The sequence below is a fragment of the Lupinus angustifolius genome, chromosome LG16 (assembly GCF_001865875.1).
Source record: "Lupinus angustifolius cultivar Tanjil chromosome LG16, LupAngTanjil_v1.0, whole genome shotgun sequence".
Lineage (NCBI taxonomy): Eukaryota > Viridiplantae > Streptophyta > Magnoliopsida > Fabales > Fabaceae > Lupinus > Lupinus angustifolius.
In genome coordinates, this window is record NC_032024.1 from 17,939,948 (window position 1) to 17,962,085 (window position 22,138).

At 27.7% G+C, this 22,138-nt stretch overlaps 1 protein-coding gene across 1 annotated transcript; it reads right to left on the minus strand.

Annotated features, from left to right (window-relative positions):
• Positions 1,889-5,229, minus strand: LOC109329391 (ribonuclease 3-like protein 3). The gene is made up of 3 exons (XM_019563056.1): positions 4,732-5,229; positions 3,797-3,943; positions 1,889-2,152 (listed from the first exon to the last, which is right to left on the minus strand). Exons 1-3 carry the CDS (start codon positions 5,227-5,229, stop codon positions 1,889-1,891), a joined length of 909 nt encoding a protein of 302 aa, XP_019418601.1.

Below are 22,138 nucleotides of genomic sequence, written 5' to 3' on the forward strand. Positions count from 1 at the left end.
GAAATACTAAATTAAACTTAAAATATATAAATTCTGGTTTTATTCACATTATCCATAATTATCAGTATTGTGCTACAATTGTGGGTATAAAACAATTATGATTGATTACTACAAATTACTCCGATCGAAGATAAACCATATGCATACTTTATACTAATGGAACATAAACCATGGTATTTATCCATGATTTATCTTCCATTAGTATAAAGTCTACCCATGATTTATCTTCTATTGGTATAAGATCTTCTCATGATTTATATTCCTTTGGTATAAGGTCTACACATGATTTATCTTTAACCAAAATACATTGTAGTGACAAATCATATTTTGTTTATATCGACATTTGTAGCATATCACCGATAATTATGAATAATGTGAATAAAACTTGAATTTATATTTTTTAAATTTAATTTAGTATTTTATTCTAAAATATTGAGTAAATTATAACTAAAATGCACAATAAAATAAATATATGCATGAATCAAAATAAAATAAAACTTCATCCACATTAATAATTAACATAGTCTTACAGATATAAAAAATTATAGAAGCTCACCTAAAATTAGCATATTATCATGTACTATGCAAAATTCTTATATCTATTTCAAAAATTACAAAGAATTCCTCTCATATAGTTATAATATAAGACAATATTTTGTTAAAATTATTGATGTATTTTGTAACGAACCAAAAGTAATGAATAAATATTAACTCTTATATTATTTGGACTTGTCTTCATAATATACCATTTTGTTTAACTTAATTTTACTCATCACATTTTCTGTTTAAAAAATCCGGAATTTCCACCACGTTTTTTAGTTATATCATATATCTGGAATTAATTGTACATAATCTTTAATTTTAATATATCATAATAATTTATTTATTTGTTGATGACATCATATCCTAATCTTTACCACAATGTTAAGAGAATATAGGAAGATATAATAAAATTAAAATACTAAGATTAAATATGGAATCATATTTTTGCATGCCTGCAAATAAATGTGGTTGCCCTAAACAGAATCGTTGATTTATATATTTTGTTTTGAAATTTGATTGCAGAATAAGAAGAAACGCACGAGTATACTAATTTGGCATGAGCTTAGTTAATTTGACTTATGATAAATGCGGTTATATTGAATAATAAAACCTTTGAAGGAGCTAGTGAGAGTTTTAGATTTGGTCAAAATTAGATTTTGGAGTTGTATGCAACATATTGATAAGTTTAAATTCGAATATAGTAAGTGGGGTATTTTTTCACCCTTTGCTTTTAAAAAAACGAACAAATCCAATTTTAAATAGTTGAGGGTAACTATAAAAACTTAATTTTGTGGGGGTAGTATTGACAATTTAAATGATCAAAACTCACGTATGGCTCGTATAATTGATTATAAATTTTAATTTTAATATTCTTTTAAAATATGTTATTTGTAGATAATTTTTCATCTAAATTAAGTTTAAAAAATAGTATTTCATTAAGGATATGTTTGCGAGTTAAATTTTAAAGGAGGAAGAAGAGAAAAAAAAGTTTTAGAGTTATCTCACTAGTGTATTTTATGATTCTTAAGACATATTATTTTCTCCAAAACTCAACTCGTAAACAGACTTTAAGAGTTATTGTGATATTGTATCATATTATGACTAACGATATAATTAAAATTTGAACACCACAGAAGAATAATTAAATTGACACAATACTTAACATTTTTTTAACCGAATGTGCATAACCTAAGGAGATATATTAAAGTAGAAAGTTGATTAAATGTAAAAGAGAAAAAATACATATTTCTAAATGTAGTCCCTCATTATTGTATGAATAAAGAAACTTTATTTATATTACAAATAACATTGTATCATCATCATCAATCACATACAAATATTTTCTTTACTCACTACTAAAGATTTTTCCAATATTATCTAACGCATTTTTAGCTGCCCTATTCTGTAAGATATCTTTCCTCCTAGTATCGTGAATGCTTTTCCCAACCAACTTATTATCAACAAGAACAAGGAATGTTCTAGATTTTTCCCATAAATCTACAAATTTAACCTTCTTGTGCCTTTTTTGACAAACGTTATAAAGCTCTGTCACTGGATGTGTTTTAAGAGTGTCTGGATCAATTAGAGGTTCCAGCAATCTTTCAAAAATCTGTGCAGAAAAAGAGAAAAAGAAAAATATTAAGTCATACCATGAATAATATCATATTCATAACAACTTCAATTAAAAAAAGGTGTTGAGAATATTTCTAAGTTGTTGTGTATAAAAAGCTTTGAAAAAAATCATGCTAATTTATAAGAGGTGTGGTAGAGATGAAAAAATGGTGATGATTAAAAAAAATTACATTTAAATGAAACATATTTATCTTAAAGAAACCCATATACACTACATGTGATAAATCAAGTAAAGTAGTCCACATTATTAAGGGAAGTTCAAACATGTTGTATATAACCTTTTGCTTCAACTAACACTCTATTAAGGAACATTTTTGTGTGTTACTTAATGATCCACTCCCTTTGATAAAAAAAATTTTAAGTAAAGGTGGCAGAGCAATCGAAGAACTATATTTATAATAAAGAGAGGAGATTTAATGAATTAAATTCTATAGTTAGGCAGTCCAGCCATGTTTCTAAAGAAATTATATGCCATAAAGCTTGGAACTTCGTGCCATAAAAAGACGGACTTAGGCAAAATACCAATATTAGCAAGTTTATCGGCACAGGAGTTTCCTTCCCTATAGAGAGCACATCTGCTGTCTCACGCTTTGTGTCACTCCAGGTACCACGAGCTTATTATTAGTTAGAAAATTATTTAATAATTAAATTTTAACTTAAATATATTTTTTCTGATCAATCACATGCTCATGAGACATGGAGTGACACAAAGTGTGGGACAGCAGATGTGTACCACTCCCTATAAATGTGGGAAATAGAAAAGTTTATAGAAGAGATTGTAGTGCAACATCTCAACCATTTGTTTAGAAGCCTCCAAGGGACCATGCCCTTTGAAGATATCAACCGTCAAGGATGAGTCACACTCAAGCCAAATGTCCAACTATTTCTTTTAGCAAAATCAACGGCCAACATAGCTGTAACCTTTGATAAGTTAGAAAGTAAAGCAAATCGTAACTTGGTTTAAATATACTAATCAAAAAAGAATATAGCACAATTTGCCACATGATTATTTTTAGGGTAATAAAAGAAATGAAAATATTTTAAAGTTATGAAATAAACTTATGAAATTACTTTCAAATCTTTTATTTCATTTCCATTTTTCCATTCCAAAGTTAATCTGGCAAACAAACCCTAACTAACTAATATATGAAAAACTATGATCCTTCCCTCTATCTTAATATATCCCTTTAATAATGCAATATTACATATCTGCATTGAATGTACAAAAGATTGTGAAATATTATTTTAATTAGCAGGATATGAATTTTTAGAGTTTAAGCAAAAATTAATTACTACGCACGTAAAGAAAATGATATAACCAGTGTGAATAAAGAAATACATGCATATGAATTATATTTCAAAAGGGATCTACTCACGTGGAATAACAATATGTTATTGTGAAAAAAATGAGAAGACTTAATATATACTATTAGATTTTGATTAAACAATTAAGATTAAAAAAATATATGCACATGACTATCATATGATCAATAATTAATTCTTAATCTTAACCATCTATAATTGATTGTAAGATCCAGATTTATTATTCTCACAATTTTTATATGAAAACTGTTCTTACTTGAGTAACTCCCTATTTCAAAAATATAGAAATTTAGAGTACCCTCCACACAGTATCAACTGAGTTGCCACAATCAATGAAGACAGCACCAATGATTGACTCAACAATATCAGCTAAATCCTTTGGCACTTCAACCAGCCCATTGGAATGCAAAGGGTATTCTAAGATCTCTTCCATAAATATGTTGATCTAACAAATAAACACAAAAACAAAAGAAAGTTATACTAAAACAATTATCATTCAAAATAAAAGTTCAAAACAGCAAAGAAATTAGTGTGAATATTGTTTGTTTGTGTATTAGGTTATCCAAATTAGCCTAGTACATCTTTCAATTTACTTACAACAAAGCTTCTTCATATTTTATCCATTCAATTATTGGGTATTAAATTAAAAGTATATAGAAGTGAGAAACATAAGCAAGATTCTAGAAATCCACTTCATTGTTTTATCCAATTTTGACTTTATGCATGGCTTTTTCAAGATTATACAGTGTATTTTTGCATATATAATGCATATAATAACTATAGAGCTATTAGATTATCCACTTAAAAAACATTACAAAATTTATTTGTTGTAGGAGAAAAATATTAATTTCTTTTGTCAAATAATATAACACTTAATATTACTATATTAACTTTTAATTCAAACAAATTATGCTGTAAAAGTACTATAAGCCAATATTTAGAATCAATGTTTTAAAAAGTGATTGTAATGGTTTCTTTTGATTAAGTTGCACAGTTACAATCGTGATACAATTATGGATAGTCCCAAATACAATTAAAATTTCATAATTCAAAACAAACACATATTATATTATATTATATTATATTAGTGATTCCTAAAATGTATATATTCTAAAAAGTTGAAACTTAGTGTTTATAACTTCAGAAATTGGAATGATATTATTTTTAATATGACAGCAATATATCACTACTGTGATAGCAACAAGAATACCAAAAACGAAAAGAAGTTCTTACTCGTTTATGAAGTAAAGGCTTGTTATGTCTCAAATAGTGATGAAACCCATGTTTAATAGCTACACGTGCGAGTTTCTCTGAGTCAACATTTGCAGCACGTAACCAAGTTAACAAACCCGGACCTAGATCTTGATACAAGAAGAATTGTTCCTTTGTTACCAACATGTTAAGCACAGCATCACCCAATAACTCTAAACGTTCATAGGAAAAGTTCTTATTGTATGTGGTGTGTGTGAATGCTTCTTCCAATAAACACTTATTCTTAAACTCATACCCTAGAATTGTTTCTACCTCGTCTAGGTTTCGTGGTGGTGGTGGTGGAAGAAGTTCCTCATTACTTTCTTCTTCTTCTTCTTGTTTCTCTTCCTTTATTAGGGAAGAGAAAAAAGAAGTGAGGTTTTGTGTGATAAGGTTATAAACATGAGATAAGAAAAAGTGAAGAAGCATTAGAAATTGAGACACTTTCTTTGGTGAATCAATTGGGGTATTTTCTTTCATGATGAAAGGTAGAAAAATGAAGGAGAAATAGTTTGGTGGTTGAGGGTATTTGAGGAATTTAATGATTGATGGGGTACAAGGAAAAAGAAAATAGATACGAGGAATGGAGGTGTTTGATTAGGATTGAGGTTGTAGTGTTCTACTATTGAGTACTTATATATATAGGTGAGGTGGTAACGGTTTTAATTTTGATGGTTGGTGTGAAAATAGGTTATTTGAATATATATATATATATAAATATTGAATCATATCAAAACAATTCTAAAAAAATAGATAGAATAATAAATCTTGAATATATAATAATATTTAGATTCTAGACTATATAATCATATCACCATAAAGTATCTTCTGGTATAAGAAGATAAATTATCTCCTACAACTACTAAAATAATGACATGTGCCAGATTTAATTATATTCTATAAAAATATTTCTAAAACTAGATTAAACAGTACACATGTCATACTTTTACTTTACAAGCAAGAAGATATAAGTTATCTTCTAGTATGAGGAAATAAGTTATCTCCTAGTATGATGAAATAAGTTATCTCATAGTATAAGGAGATACTTTATTCTCTAATCATATATGTATATCTAGACTTTTTTAATTAGCAAAAATCAATTTTATTAAAGATATACTTAAATGTATAAAATATTACAAAAATCACAGTATATAATAATCTTATATGTCAGTAAAAGAGATTAATAGTTCGAGTCTCATCCACATTAAATACTAACATACAGAAGAGGATCCTCTATCCCTAAAAAATCATGTTCTCATGTATCAAGTCAATCGAATTTTACCATATAATATAAAAAAGTTACTTTATATTCTTGTGATTTTTCTTTTTAAATAGATGACAACTTCCAATTGGGTTGTGACACAATGTGAAATGAAAAAGTGGGACAAGTGATCCTTGTTCCAAACATACTAATATTTGTCTATCAAAAAATATAATTAAGTATTACTTTATAGTAATATGATTGCTTAAAAAATTAATATATGTGTATATATTCTTTAGTCTTGGTTTTATATATATGAATTTCTTTACAGTAACACCTCTATATTTATATATATAAAACCAAGATTAACTTGTTTTTTTTTGTTTGTGGTGTTTTTGTTAACCCTGACCGACTAATTTTGTATATAGACACAATTTGAACCGGTTTTTTTTATTTAGTTCAGAGAAATTATTAATATGGGCACGCATACAAAGAATACAATCTTCTATTAATTATATTAGATTTATTTATATTGATAAATGCTTATATATCATTAATTGATGAAAAGGTACCAACGGACGTTGGTTCAAGTGGTACATGTTTGATTCCTCTTAAGCAAAAACTCGGGTTCGAATCTTGTGGATGGAAAAAATGCCCGTTGGGAGAGTTAGCCTCACGTACCTGTGGATGTTCCTGGCTCGGACATGATTGCCTCCAGTGCGAGTATACCCATGGGAAACCAAAAATTTTTGATGAAAAGGTAATCCAACGTGTATGCTAACATGAATGCCAATCCTCAAACCCAAGGAAATAGAACAATCGCCACAAAAAAGAGTATATTTTCCCTATCCATTGCATGAGTAATCTTCACACACCACTCTTTATGCATGAGGAATATAGCAATTTAGAGTGTACTTGTTAGAAAAAATTTTCAACAAAATCACTTATTTTATTAAAAAACATCACTTGTGATATAATGAAACATGTTTGCCTTCACAGCAAAATATAAAACTGATTATTTTATTTTTACAAAATATAATAACTTTTGATTTTAAATCACAATCTATAAAAAATTAATTATTTAACACAATCTAAATCCTTCTTTCTAATCTTGAACAAATGAGTTGTGCTTGTACTATTTGTAAGATAATGGAGAATAACAAACCAAATCATTGTTAACAAATTGATTAGCTTGTTATTATCCTAAAATCAAATTTGAAGTTGATATGTAAAGAAATTTGTTTAGATTAATTAGGTTGTTATTATCCAAAAATCAAATTTGAAGGTAATATGTAAATATATTTGTTTAGATTTTAGGAACAATTTTTGTGATATAAACAATGCAGTATTGAAGATTAAAATTCTGAATCCATTTCTTTACATGGAATCAGAGCTAACAAAAAAACTTTTGAAAAAAGTATAGGGCACACATGATGACTGAAGGTGAAAGTTTTGTGATATATTCAAAAACCGAATATGCTAAGAAGAAATAGCCTTCACCTTGGATACTTGATAGTGGGCATCGAATCACATGACAAGGAATTTTCAAGACCTGTGCAATGTGAAGGATATGTATGGATGTCTTGTTGGACTTCCAAATGGAAACATGTCATCTCTACTAAGAAAGGAACAGTAAAACTTTCTGAAAATTTAAATCTTGAACATATACTTTATGTACCTCATTTCAAATGCAACTTGATTTTTATATCATAATTTTCAGATGACTCAAATTGTAATGTTCAGTTTACTAGTAATTTGTGTGCTATAGAGGATTGAACCTCGAAGATGTTGATTGGTTCAGGTGAACGACGAAATGGACTCTATCTTTTTCGAAAAGTCTCAACAAAGAAGGTATGCAAAGTTGAAAGAATAAATAATGAGCTAGAAGTATAGCACAACAGGTTAGGAGAAAACTACTCAACTAATATCCAATGATAGTAGAAGAGAAATTAGTAATTTCAAGAATAAAGTCTGCGACACATGCCAAAGAGCAAAACAAACTAGAGAAATACTTTTATTGAATAATAATAAAGCTTCTCATATATTTAACTTGATACATTGTGATTTATGGGGTCCATATAGAACTCGTTTATCTTGTAGGGCTTCATATTTTCTTGCTATTGTTAATGATTGCTTATGTGTGGTGTAGATCTTTTTGCTAATTGATTAGAAATAAGTCACCAAAGTGGTGACAAATTTCTTTTCTATGGTAGAACATCAATATAACAAATTACTTAAAATTGTGAGAAGTGATAATGGAACAAAATTCATTTGCATGAGAAATTATTTTTTAGATCATGGGATGGTGTTTTAAACCTCATGTAAAGGCACACCTCGGAAAAATTGGAGGGTCAAACGCAAACATTATCATATTCTCACTGTTGTACGAGCTTTGTATTTCCAAGGTAATTTGCCTATTGATTTTTGGGGAGAGCGTATGTTAACATCAGGCTATTTGATCAATCATACTCCAAGCACTCTATGTTTCGCTCATAAACAACACACCAATGGTGACAAATTTGCAAGTCGAAGTCGTAGATGTGCCTTTGTGGGATACCCCTATGAGCAACGTGGTTGGAGAGTTTATGATTTAGAGAGTCATGAATTCTTTGTTTCACGAGATGCACAGTTCTTTGAAAATCAATTTCCATATCAATGTTCCAAAAATGAGAAAGAAACCTCTCATTCATTTCCTATTGATCATATGGTGGACATTAACCTTAATAACATGCAAACACCAATTGACCTTGCTCTCGACATGAGGGTATACATACTATAGCAACCACATGTGAAGCTTCTAAAAATCAAGACTTTGAATATTCACCTGCAAACAGTCAAATGGCTTATATCTCAGATGTCAGTTTTGTGATTCTTGACACCATAATGCCCATTAATCTTGATGAAAATTCATTACTTGGATGTGGGCATCGTGTAAAACAATCATCAACGAAACTTCAAGAGTATTTAACAAATACAGTGCAAAAGTTGAGTCATTTTCCTAGTTCATCATCTCCACCGTGTCCTTCAGGTTCTCTCTATCCTATTGCTCACTATGTAAATTGCGAAAAAAATTCATTGCCACATAGACAGTTCCTTACATCAATCACCATAGAAAAATAGCCCTAATACTTGCACGAGGCAATAAAGAATGTACAATAGAGACAAGCCTTGCAAGTTGAAATTGATGCAGTGGAACGTAATGATACATGGAGCATGCAATCATTGCCTATAGGGAAGAAAGCTCTCGGATGCAAGTGATTATATTGAATCAAGTACAATTCCGATGGCACCATCAAGTGACTTAAAGCCCGTTTAGTTTGCCTAGAAATCATCAAGAGAAAGACATCAACTACACTGAAACATTTGCTCTTATTGCGAAAATGGTAAAAGTGTGAACTATTCTTGTAGTGGCAGCAGCCAAATCGTGGGAATTTCATCAAATGGACATACACAATGCATTTCTACATGACGATCTTCATGATGAAGTGTTCATTAGCATGCCTCTTGGTTTTCCGTTTCCAACCGAAACATGGTGTGTAAACTTCGAAAATTAATATACGGCTTAAAGCAAGCTTTGTGTTGCTGGTTCACTAAATTGTCTCATGCACTTGTATCTTATGGATTTAAGAAATAATGTCTTGATTATTATCTTATCACCTTGCATCAAAAGGGGTTCAACTTGTTCTTCTTTTTTATATCGACGATCTAGTCATTGCTGGTAATGATCTCTCATCCATTAAATGGTTTAAAACCAACCTCAAGGAATGCTTTCACATGAAAGATCTTGGCACATTGAAGTATTTTCTGGGTATTGAGATTGCCACAATCCTACAAGTATTTTTCTCTTTCACCATAAGTATATGCTTGATATTATTTCTAAAGTTGGCCTCCTTGGTGCTCAACCTATAGGTGCCCTATTAGAACAAAATCATTGTTTGTCTCTTACTACCAAAACTCCTCTTACGAACCCTGAATGCTATCATCAATTGGTTGGTGATTGATTTATCTATGTTTTACACGCCCATTGCTTTCATTCATCGTTCACATGTTATCTCAGATCATGTAGGAGCCACAAATTGAGCACTGAGAAGGTGCCCTCAGACTAGTTCGGTTTCTCAAGGGCAATCCCAACCAAGGCATATTGTTTTCTCGCAACTGTGATCTCCAACTTCATGGATGGTGTGACTATGACTAAGCTAGTTGTCCTTTTACATGTCGCTCTGTTACTGATTGACTGGTCCAATTTGATCAATCCCATATATCTTGGAAAATAAAGAAACAACACATCATTTTTCGATCGTCTGCTGAAGCTGAGTATCGGTCCCTAGCAACTACTATATACGAGCTCAAATGGTTAAAAGAGATTTTTTCCAACCTTGCCATCGCTCATACCAAACCTATGATTCTCCACTGTGATAGTCAAGCGGTCTTGCACATTGCTAAAAATTCGGTGTTTCATGAACGCACCAAGCATATAGAAGTCAACTGTCATTTTTTTGTAATGAAGTTTTTGGCCACAATATTCTTCCAACATATGTCTCTACTACTGCTCAACACGCAAATATCTTCACCAAAAGCTTTGGAAGAACCACAGTTTGAATCCTTCCTAGACAAGTTAAGCATTCTGAATCTTCATGTTCCCACTTGAGGGGGTAATATGGTAATAACAAATCAAATCCCTGTTAACAGATTGTTAACAAATTAATAAGGTTATTATTATCCTAAAATCAAATCTAATTTGATATGTAAACATTCTTTTTTAGATTGATTAGGTTGTTATTATCCTAAGCATTCTGAATCTTCATGTTCCCACTTGAGGGGGTAATATGGTAATAACAAATCAAATCCTTGTTAACAGATTATTAACAAATTAATAAGGTTATTATTATCCTAAAATCAAATCTAAATTTGATATGTAAACATTCTTTTTTAGATTGATTAGGTTGTTATTATCCTAAAATCAAATTTGAAGATGATATGTAAATAAATTTATTTAGATTTTAGAAATAACTTTTGTTTATATAAACAATACAATATTGATGAATAAAATATCTGAATACATTTCTTTACATAAGAGGTTGGATTTGGGCTCAAAAGTATAGGTTTGAGCACCTCATACTTAATATTAAATCAATTTTATTACAAAAAATAATTTACATCCTTTTACATATGGTGTAAAAAGTCGGTAGCTAGGGACTCTTGCTATAATTCGATGCTTAAATAAGTTTTTGACAAATATTTTTTTCTTAGGACATGTAATTTGTTAAATATTATTTTAGCCTTGAAAAGGTAGGTATAAGATCGACACTTCATTCCTTCATTAAAAATATGTGATTAAGAGGTGATATGGTTAGTGGTGTATCATGTGGCAATCAGCATGAATCTATTTGGTAAAATTAACTTGTAATTGTGAACTTGCAATTGATATCTATGAGCTTGTAATTTATAATTGTAAAGGTAGTCTTGTAGTTGCGTAGATAGCTTATTAAAGTAGAATCGTTCAATAAAATTAGATTTGTAAGTAGCTAAAATTAGAAGGATGACAATATCTATTATTTATTTAGTTACTATTAATTAAATAATTATTAATTTAGGTATTAAATAGATAGATAATTTAAAATCAAAACTTCCAACCCTATATTTTAATATTTTATTTATAATTGGATATGTGATATTTTATTTATTTGTGAGGTAGGGTTAGAGATAAGGTGAGAAAACAAAATAATATAGTTTTTAGTAGAGATAACTAATATAATTTTTGAAAAGAAGAGTAAAATTGATAATCGAATTATTGAAAGTTACTCTCACTTTATAAATGTTACTTCAAGTAGTTTTCAACTGTTACAAGTTCCTTTTTTAAAAGTTATATATTTCCTTTCATTTTTGTTTATTGAATGACTCTAATAGCTTATCGGCTAAATTAAAAAGCTACAAACTACTAGAAAAGCTAGAAGGTTGTATTCTCTAACAATGTTCATTCAATCGTGACACTTGTCATCTATGCAAGTCCCCCCCTCCCCCCCTATTTTCCTGTATATTTTTAAATCATTATTATAGTATTTTATATTTAATAAAGTAATTCATTGATTTATCTTGATAAAATATTTAATGAATATTAATTATTCATTCTTGCAAAAAAGGCTTTATTAAAATATGATAACCAACCTATATATATATATAGGAAAGTGATACAAGTGAAAAATGAGGTTATTGTGATAAATGAGAATAATTAATTTAGACCATTGAATTTCTTTTAAATGATCAAGATTTAGAAGATAAATACGAATGATTTTTTAATTGATCATGTGACAATTAATGAATTTTTAATTCTAATCATCTATGTATTATTGTATGATAAGATTTATTATTCTCATAGATTTTATATGAGAAATTTCTTCACTTGATTTTTTTATATATATGTCTAACTTATATCTAGGAGATAATTCAAGTGAGAACAATTATCATATAGAAACTGTGAGAACAATAAATTTGGGTCTTACAACCTATCATGGGTGGTTAAGATTAAAAATTGGTTATTCATCACATGATAGTCATGTGCATATATTTTTTTAATTTTGACATTTAAATAAGATTTAATAGTTCATATTAATTGTTATCATTTCTCATAATAGTGCATTATTATCATGTGAGTGGTTCTCCTTATATATATATTTATATATATGTCAGCCTATATTTCTAAATCCAAATTTAGCAACCAAGTACATTATTATTTTTCTTGTAGAATAAATTTTGTTAATACCATGAGTTTAGTGGAATTTTATAAATTATTCTTCTCTTTTTTACATCTAGGCAGAAATCAAGTTTTTTTATTGTTATAAGAAATAATTATTTCATACTTAACAATGTATTATATGCCAAAACTTATCTCGTCACTATTTCTTCGATAATGAGTGTCACATACTACAAAGTAGTGCAAAAACTTATTAAATTGCTAAAAATTTATTTTTGTTATTTTGTAGGATTAGTATATTTATTCTGGTCTTTTTTGCCTATATACTTTCCAATCATCTCAACTTCTCCTTAATAAAAATTTCCGTTCTCTCGTGTCTACTCTTTATTGCATTATATTTCGTACATAGTTTTCTCTGATGTGTATTTTATAAACCACTTTTCATCGCACCCACCTTTCATTACACCCACCTTTCATCATTTGAACTAAAAAATTAAAATTGAAAGCTAGAGAGTTACATATGATATCAATGATTTAACTAATAGGACCAACTACTTAGTTAACTAACAAATATAGAAATTTCAGATCACTATTCTAGAAATATTATAAACCAAAACCCTTTAAGAAATCTACCCATTAACCTATAATAACTACCGGTGGTTGTGACTTGTTATGGTCTTGCCCACAAGATGTAAGGATCATTTACTACAACACTAGCAAGTTACCCGTGCGAATACACGGAGCAGTATTTTTTACCATATGATTAAGAACATATATATTATATTGGATAATAAGATTGGATTTCTAATATTAAATTTTTAAAAATAATTAAATTAGAATGTTTTAACATCTATTTAAATAATTAGTATTAAAAATTGTCATTTTTAAGAAATAAATTCAATGTCTATCTTTTTATGTCAGACATAATAATAAAATATTTCCTTATTAATTGTAATATGATAACACATTCTTTCAATTAATAATAATTAGTATGTTAGTATTTGTTGTAGGTGATAATAGAACCTTAAACCCTCTTCACTCAATCCCTAATAATCAAACCATATTATAACTCATTTTTTATTGTTTTAAGTTTGCTATGGGTGAAACTCGAACCCACAAATTCATCCACCTCATCCCTTATATTCTTTCACCTTAACTATCACATCATCTTACGACTCTCAAACATCGTTATTATTGCTCCAAATTTATTATTTCGTTATTAATGCCCCAAATTCCTTAATTCCAAGAACGTAAGGGAATTATCTACATTTCTTCTAATTAGTATTAAAAATTGTTATTTTTATGAAATAAATTTATTGTCTATCATTTTTATGTGAAGAAAAATTTCAACAGATTTACATATTAATTATAATATCATAGTTTATTCTTTCTATTAGTAATAAGATTGGTTTTCTACTATTTATGTTTTAAAAATGATTAAATGATATTAATAGATAACGTTTTAAGATCTATTTAAATGTGTAACTACAACATATTCCATTTAATGTATTTAAAATATTTTTCAAAATTTCATAACAAATTTAGTACATAATTTTAAAGTAGAAACTAAATCATAATTAATGCATGTTTGTAACGAATGTTTTAAGATCTATTTAAATGTGTAACTACAACATATTTCATTTAATGTATTTAAAATATTTTTCAATATTTCATAACAAATTTAATACATATTTTTAAAGTAGAAACTAAATCATAATTAATGCATGTTTATAACAAATGATTTATGTTATATTACATTATAATTTATAATAACTGTTCTTTCTGATATGTTTTAATTTATGTTGGTAATTTATTCTTTCCGTTTTGTAACTAATTCGCAAATTTATATTCTATTTTTGTAACTTATACAAAAAATTTAAACTATTATATTTCTTCATGAGTTTTGAATCATATGTTATATTATTTATGATGTTAAAACAAAATAAAATTTAAATGAAATTAATTCTTATTGCACAAATTTATTAGTTATAATTCTACAAATTTATCTACATAATTAGCATTGCCTAAAATTTAGAAATAAAAAATAATTTAAACAAAATATAAATCAAATCAATTGATTATCACAATCAAAATTTATTAGTTACAATTCTACAAATTTATGTCAATAATGAGGATTACTTAAAATTTGGAAATCATAAATAAATTAAAATATATATAAATCAAATAAAAATGAAGACATTATTCTTCTTCATATATAGGAATGCTAAAAATCGAGAAACAAAGAACAAAGATATTATATTATGTTCTTGACAATCCAAACAATACAAATTTCTAAGCAAACAATTAAATAAGGTAATGAGGTTTAAGTAAAATTTCCAAGAGCACAAATATTGAGCCAAAATGAGTGTATTAAACAACATATATATTAAAAATCATCGAATAGAGAAAATAAAATACAAAATTCATAAGTGAGTGAATAACTAATGATGAAGCCAAAAATGAAGATACCAATAACTAACCATGATTTTTACCGTATTTAGAGGATGATACACTTTAGGTGTTTCTGAAACATGCAAAACAAAAAATCAAAATAATGATTTCTTGAATAAAAATGTGTATAAGTAATATAAGAGATGTGAATAGAGAAAATTAACTTGCAGATATGTTTCGGGGGAGAACCAAACTATAAATAAAGAGAGAAAATGATAACAATGAGATAAGATTAGGAGATAAATATATTATTAACAAAATAAATAGACAAATAAATGGAATATTGTAAGTGAATGTATAATACAACGTAGATTGGGTACATACCATAAGTTTTGAAGGTTTGATCTTCTTTGAGGAATATACATTTGCTTATCAGATGTTAAAGGAGAAAATTGCTGGAAGAATATATCTACAAAACAATGAAATTAGTGAGAGCACGTCTATAAAATAAGGAAATCAATGAAAAATTATACAAAAAAATAATGATAAAATAAGAACAGATCTACAAAATAAACCAAAACAATCAATAAAAAATGTACGAAAGATCATATCTACAAATAAATAAATAAATGCACTTTAAAGAGAACGATTGAAAGAAAAGTAAAAGGACGATAATGAAGAGACTTAATAAAATGAAATGAAACTGGAGAAAAAGAAGATTGTTAAGAGAAAAAGAATGTTGGAAGAGAAAGAGAGAGTCATAGACCTCAATAACAATTCAAATGCATTACATCTTAAAAATTCAATAATTATTTATTAAATGCAATAATTGTCAAGAAATGACAAATATAGTGTGGGAAGGTACATATGATTACCATGGAACCATTTACGATAGAAAAATGAAGGAGAAGATGACATGTGGCAATTGATGAGATGGCGTAAAGGAGGAGATGTCATGTGGCAATTGATGAAGTGGTGGGAATTTATTTTGTTATATAGTAAATAGATTTGCTCCCAGTTAGAAAGGATCTTAAGAAGCTTACTTAATAATTATGTTAGTGTGTTAGTATTTTTGTTGTGGGTGAGACTCCACCTTCAACCTTCTTAACCCTGACTATCAAACCACCTTATAACTCTTTTTTTGTTGTTGATGGTGTGACTCGAACCCACAATCTCCTACACTTCATTCTTTATGTTCTCTCTCTTCACTATTAGACCACCTTATCACTCTTCGTGTAGAAAAGGTCCTTAGATATACATCTTCTACTTATAGGTTTTATACATTAGATTGATATAATGTAATTCTTTCCCTTTATTTTTTAATAAAACTTTTCTTATAGAAAAAACTAATCTTGACCTTATGCCTAAGATTCCTCAATTAATTTCCAATTATGTATAGTAATAAATATAGGTCCTCTCAATGGAGGGTTCACTACTTGATAAAGATGATGATGTGGTATAAAAAATATCTAACAGTCCTAATTTAAAATTATTTTTTAATAAAATAAATATTAATATTAATAAAATCTATTTATATATTATATTTCAGTATTGAATTCTCTAATATTAAAGAAGAGATACATTTTATAATAACAAGCTAATGGCAGATTAAAAATGAGGAGCTAATGTATGATAATGATTTAAAGATGGAGAAAGGGGTTAAAAAATAAACAAAATTTGTGCATAAACATATCAATATGCTTAATTATTTAGGTAGGTAACCAATATAAAAACTACAGCCCAATGTTCTTGAAATGTTTCAAACAACAACCCTAATAATTCACTTGGGCAAAACAGAGAAATTTTTTTAAAATAAACCAACTTGTGCACAAGAATAATATAATATATATATATATATATATATGACTCTAAGTAATCCTAAATAGTCGTTCCATTCTTTGGTTAACAAATTGTATAACCATTTACTGTTCTAAGGCATAAGGCCAAAATTAGTTATTATAGGTTAATCGGTAGATTTCTTAAAGGGATTTTGTTTGGAATATTTCTTGAATAGTAATCTGAAATTTCTATATTGGTTAGTTGACTAAATACTTTCTCCTCTCGAGCTTTCAATTTAAATGATATATATATATATATATATATATAGTTTAATGAAAGGGCAATCCAACGTGTATGCTATACATGAATGTTAAACAATGTAAAAGTTGTATACACTATTAATTTACTATTCATTTTAATCATTATTGAGTTTATAAAAAGTAATACAAATAAATGATAAACAATACAATTATTGTGTATAAATCTTTATATTAATAATATATAAATATTACATGCATCCTCAAACAGAAGGAAATTGAACAATCCACACAAAAGGTATCTTTTCCCTTTCCATTGCATGAGTAATCTTTTCCATGTTTTATGTCTGTTCAGCAAAACTAACTTGTAGCAATAAACTTGTAGTTAATAACTTATTAAAATATAGTTATTTGATAAGACTCGCTTCATAATTGGTTAAAAGTAGAAAAAGGACCAAAAAAGTATATACAATGTCTACTATTTTTTAGTTATTATTAATTAAATAACAATTAATTAGAATAATTAAATAGATAAATAATTTAAAATCAAAACTTTCAATTCTTTATTTTAATATTTTATTTATAATTGGATGTATAATGTTTTATTTATTTGTCAAGTATTATGAGAGATACGGTAAGATAACAAAATAATAGGATTTTTTAGTAAAGGATAACTAATATAATTTTTAAAATTTTTGAAGGGTAAAATTGATAAATGAATTATTGAAAGTTACTTTTGCTTTACATTGTTACTTCAAGTAGCTTTGAAATGTCACAAGCTCATTTTTTTTAAAACACTCAAGCTTCCTTCCATTATTGTTTATCGAATGACTCTAGTAACTTGTTTACTGAGTTCAAAAACTACAAGCTACCTAAAAAGCTACAAGTTTACATTGTCGAATAGTATCCATGTCAATTGGTGACACTTGTCATTCATGCGAGTTGTTTTCATATTTCTCGTATTTATTTAAAAAAATCATTATTATAGTATTTTATATTTAAAGTATAAATTTAATTGATATATCTTGATAAAATATTTATTGAATAAATTAATTCATTCATTCTTCCAAAAAAAAAGTTTTATTAAATATGATAATCAACCCATATATATCTACACATGAAAGTGATGCCAGTGAGAAAAGTTCTTATTGTTATAAATAAAAATAATTAATATTTGAACCATTGGATTTCATTTAAATGATTAGGATTTATAAGATAAATACACATAACTTTTTAAGTGGTTAAATGATTATTAACAAACTTTTAATTCCAATTATTTATGTAGACAAGATTAATTAATTTATGGACAATTAGATTTCATTTGAAATTTTATTTATACCATACACATTAGAACAAAAAGTTCCTTAACAGTACGTAATCACTTAAAAATTATGTGTATTTAACTTTTAAATCCTAATCATTTAAATGAAATTCAATAGTCCACATTATTCTTATTTATAACAATAACAATTTTTCTTACTGGAATCACTTTCATGTATACATATAGGTTGATTATCATATTTTAAAAAAATGAATTAATTTATTTATTTATTAAATATTTTATCACATAAATAAATTAATTTTATACTTTAAATATAAAAATGTTATAATAATTTTTTAAACAAATATAGGAAATTATGGGAAAAACTCGCATGGATAACAAGTGTCATTAATTAACATGACATTCTTCCCCAACGCGAGCTTGTAGCTTTTCAAGTAACTTGGTCTTTAAATTAATCAATGAACTCCTAGAGTCATTTGCTACACATATATGGAAGGAAACTTATATCTTTTAAAAAAAGGATCTTGTGGTATTTGAAAGCTATTTGAAGTAATATTTATAAAGTGAGAATAGCTTCAAATAAATAACTTACCAATTGTTGCGATCCGATATTCAGTCACATAATTTTCTTAGAGTCGCCACTATATTTTTATGGCAAAGAATATAGAAAAATATTTTATCCCAATTCTTGTATCACATTGCGCTTTGGCTTTTTTAATATCTACATTCAAGAGTCGGTTACGAAGCGGGGATGATAAGAGGAAGGGTCACCAATGAGGCTTCTTTTCCTTAACTAATCTTTGGACGGTTGAGCTATGCCGCTTCTGCTCCTAATTAAAATACTTCAACTACAAACAATTTTCTAAAGAACTGCATAGTCTTGATACCTATTTACTATAAGGATACGTAGGAGCAGAGTTACACATTATCACGCACAACAAATAAATAAATAAATTTTGTATTTTTTCTTAAGTAATTAAATAATCAAATAACTTTAAGAGATAAATTAAGTCATGCAATTTAGTGAGGATATTGTTTATAATGGACAAATAGGGCTATGGAAAATATTTATCTAGTTTTTTATTTTATTTATCAAAGAAATGTGATTTTCATTGTTATTGCTATTATTACTAATTATTAATTTTAATTAAAAGAAGTTATTTTTTATTGGTAATTAAATGAAATGAATAGATGTATCACAATATGACCGCTCGAAGATGATATAAAGATGAAAGATGATATCATAACTCTCCTCCATCTTTGATTAATCTTAAAAATTAGAAATTTGATAAATGATTATAATAAAATTTGGCACGTAAAAATATTTGCTAAAGCAAATAATTTTATTAATTGTCATTTTAATTATAGTGAGTATTGATTATTTTTATTGTTAATGTTTATTATAAGATCTGTTGCCAACAAACCAAAACTAAAAAGAACACTGGTATAGGAAACTAACCAAATTTAGTGCAAATGTTGAGACTATGGAATGTGACTTTGTCGAGAGATAGCCTACCAGTCTGCAAATAGTCACCAACCAGCAAGGAAACTGGGTAGTGTTGCACTAATCACTGACAGATTTATGATAGAAAACTATGGCAGTCTTATACCTATGAGTACAGTTAGAACACTCTAACATACATAGATCACTTGTTGTCAAAGAGATGAAACATTTGTGTAAGGATGTTTCTGGATTGTGCAATGATACTTAATATGACAAAAAAATTGACAATGGTTATGTAGACATCATGATTAAGAATTAATCACCTACTGAATACAATATATAGAAAAGAGGGTTGTTGGAAGTTATTTTGCTACTTTTTAGGATAATTTTTTGGTTATTTGGGATTTGGATAGGTAATGGTGAGTATAAGTGCACCATTTAAAAGAAGGGGAGAAAATTGAAAGTTCAACTCATTTAAAAGTATAATCTTGGGTTGAATACATAATATAAGAATGCAAGGAAGAAAATGTATATATGTAAAAGTGACTAGGAATTCATATTAAGGAGGTAACATGCATACTATATATTGATCTAAAAAGGTCTAATTGCTTCAAACATTTTATAATTACAAAATCTAGAGTGTATCTACATTCAAACATAAAAATAAAAATATACTTTATGGATAACTTAGGAATTTGAATCTTAGTTATAAGAATACATCATTGTTTTGTTGGAATTTACCTTCACTCCTTGATGAATAATAGTACACTAGATTAAATATCAATTTTCTCATGCAAAAACTAGATTTCACTATATTGAAAGATTGGAAAAACACATTTTCAACATTAATTCATTGTTGTCCCACATGAACAAGGGTCTTGGATAATATGGCTCAATGTCCATATAAGAAATCTTGAGAAATATATTCTAAGACTCTATAACTTATAGTTTCATTTGCCACAAGACAAAATGTGCCTTATTGAAGTCATAAGAAAGACAAAGGCATCTCCTAAAACCCACAAGTTAGGATCACAATAGATTGAGATGGTCTTATAAGGGTCAATGATATGATCATATCCAAAACCAAACAAGTGAAACAAAGTTCATCAACATCACCAAATACCCAAGGGTGATCAATGCATGGTGGGGATTGAGATATAAATTTGGTTGATGGATTCAAATAATTTACATAATTATCATTTTCATAATTAATCCAACATATCAATCCATTGCATGATTGCACAATCTCGACACCAAGACACAACTCGAGTGATGACTCATCAAATATGGGTCGAGACAAGTTATCAATTACGGATCAAAGAGAGGGAGACAATACAAATTTGTGATCCAAATAATAATCAATCCCCAATAATCGATGATTGTGAAGATTGGGATCAATGCTTGAACGATGTAAATGCTTCTTAACAAAATTGGAGCTTGAAATTAGAGAATTCCACGGGTTACATACACACTCGAATTGGATGAGCGATTTCACATGAAGCCACAATAGGATTTTATATATGAATTCGTTGAAAAGTACTGGACATGATGGGCATGTTGTGCCATCCTTTGACGCTCGTCTCTTGTGGCTTACGTTGGTGGGTTTTTTTTTTAAGACGAAAGGTGCAATTGCACCCTGAATATATTAATAGAAAGAACCGGATACAAAGAACAAGAAAAGCAAATTACATATGTTTGAATCTATAGTTAGGGAGACTTAACCAATTGTTAGAACACTCATTAAAAATAAAAGAGGGAATTGAGTTCTACCAAGAATCAATTTTGGAAGAGAGTCCATAATTCATGATGTCTCTATCCACATATTTTAATAATTGAGCAGGCCATACATATATATATATATATATATATATATATATATATATATATGGAAACTATAAACCAACATGTTTTGTATTATTGATTTAATAAGCTGAACCCTACCCATGATTTGAGAGGAAGGAATCTTTCTAGATAGCCAATTTCTGATTTATTCTATCTGCAATTGGGTGGAGGTGTATTCTTCTTGGTTGGGTGGAGGTGTATTCTTCTTGGTTTCTTGTGTGAGCATTATAGTAAGTCAAAATATCATTAAATCATGTCACTATTAAAATAATCATACTAGAAATGCATCTTAACATTTTCTTTAATTACAAATAAAAATATCTTATTTAAAAAATTATATGCTAGTTCATACTTGAATATGCATATGCTTCCAAATATTTATAGACAAACTTGTTACATTTATTACAGGAAATTTGACATTTAGTTACAATCAAATCGAATGTCGTTGGTAAAAGATAAATACCCGTATGTATAATACAAAAAAAATTATTAACTATCAATC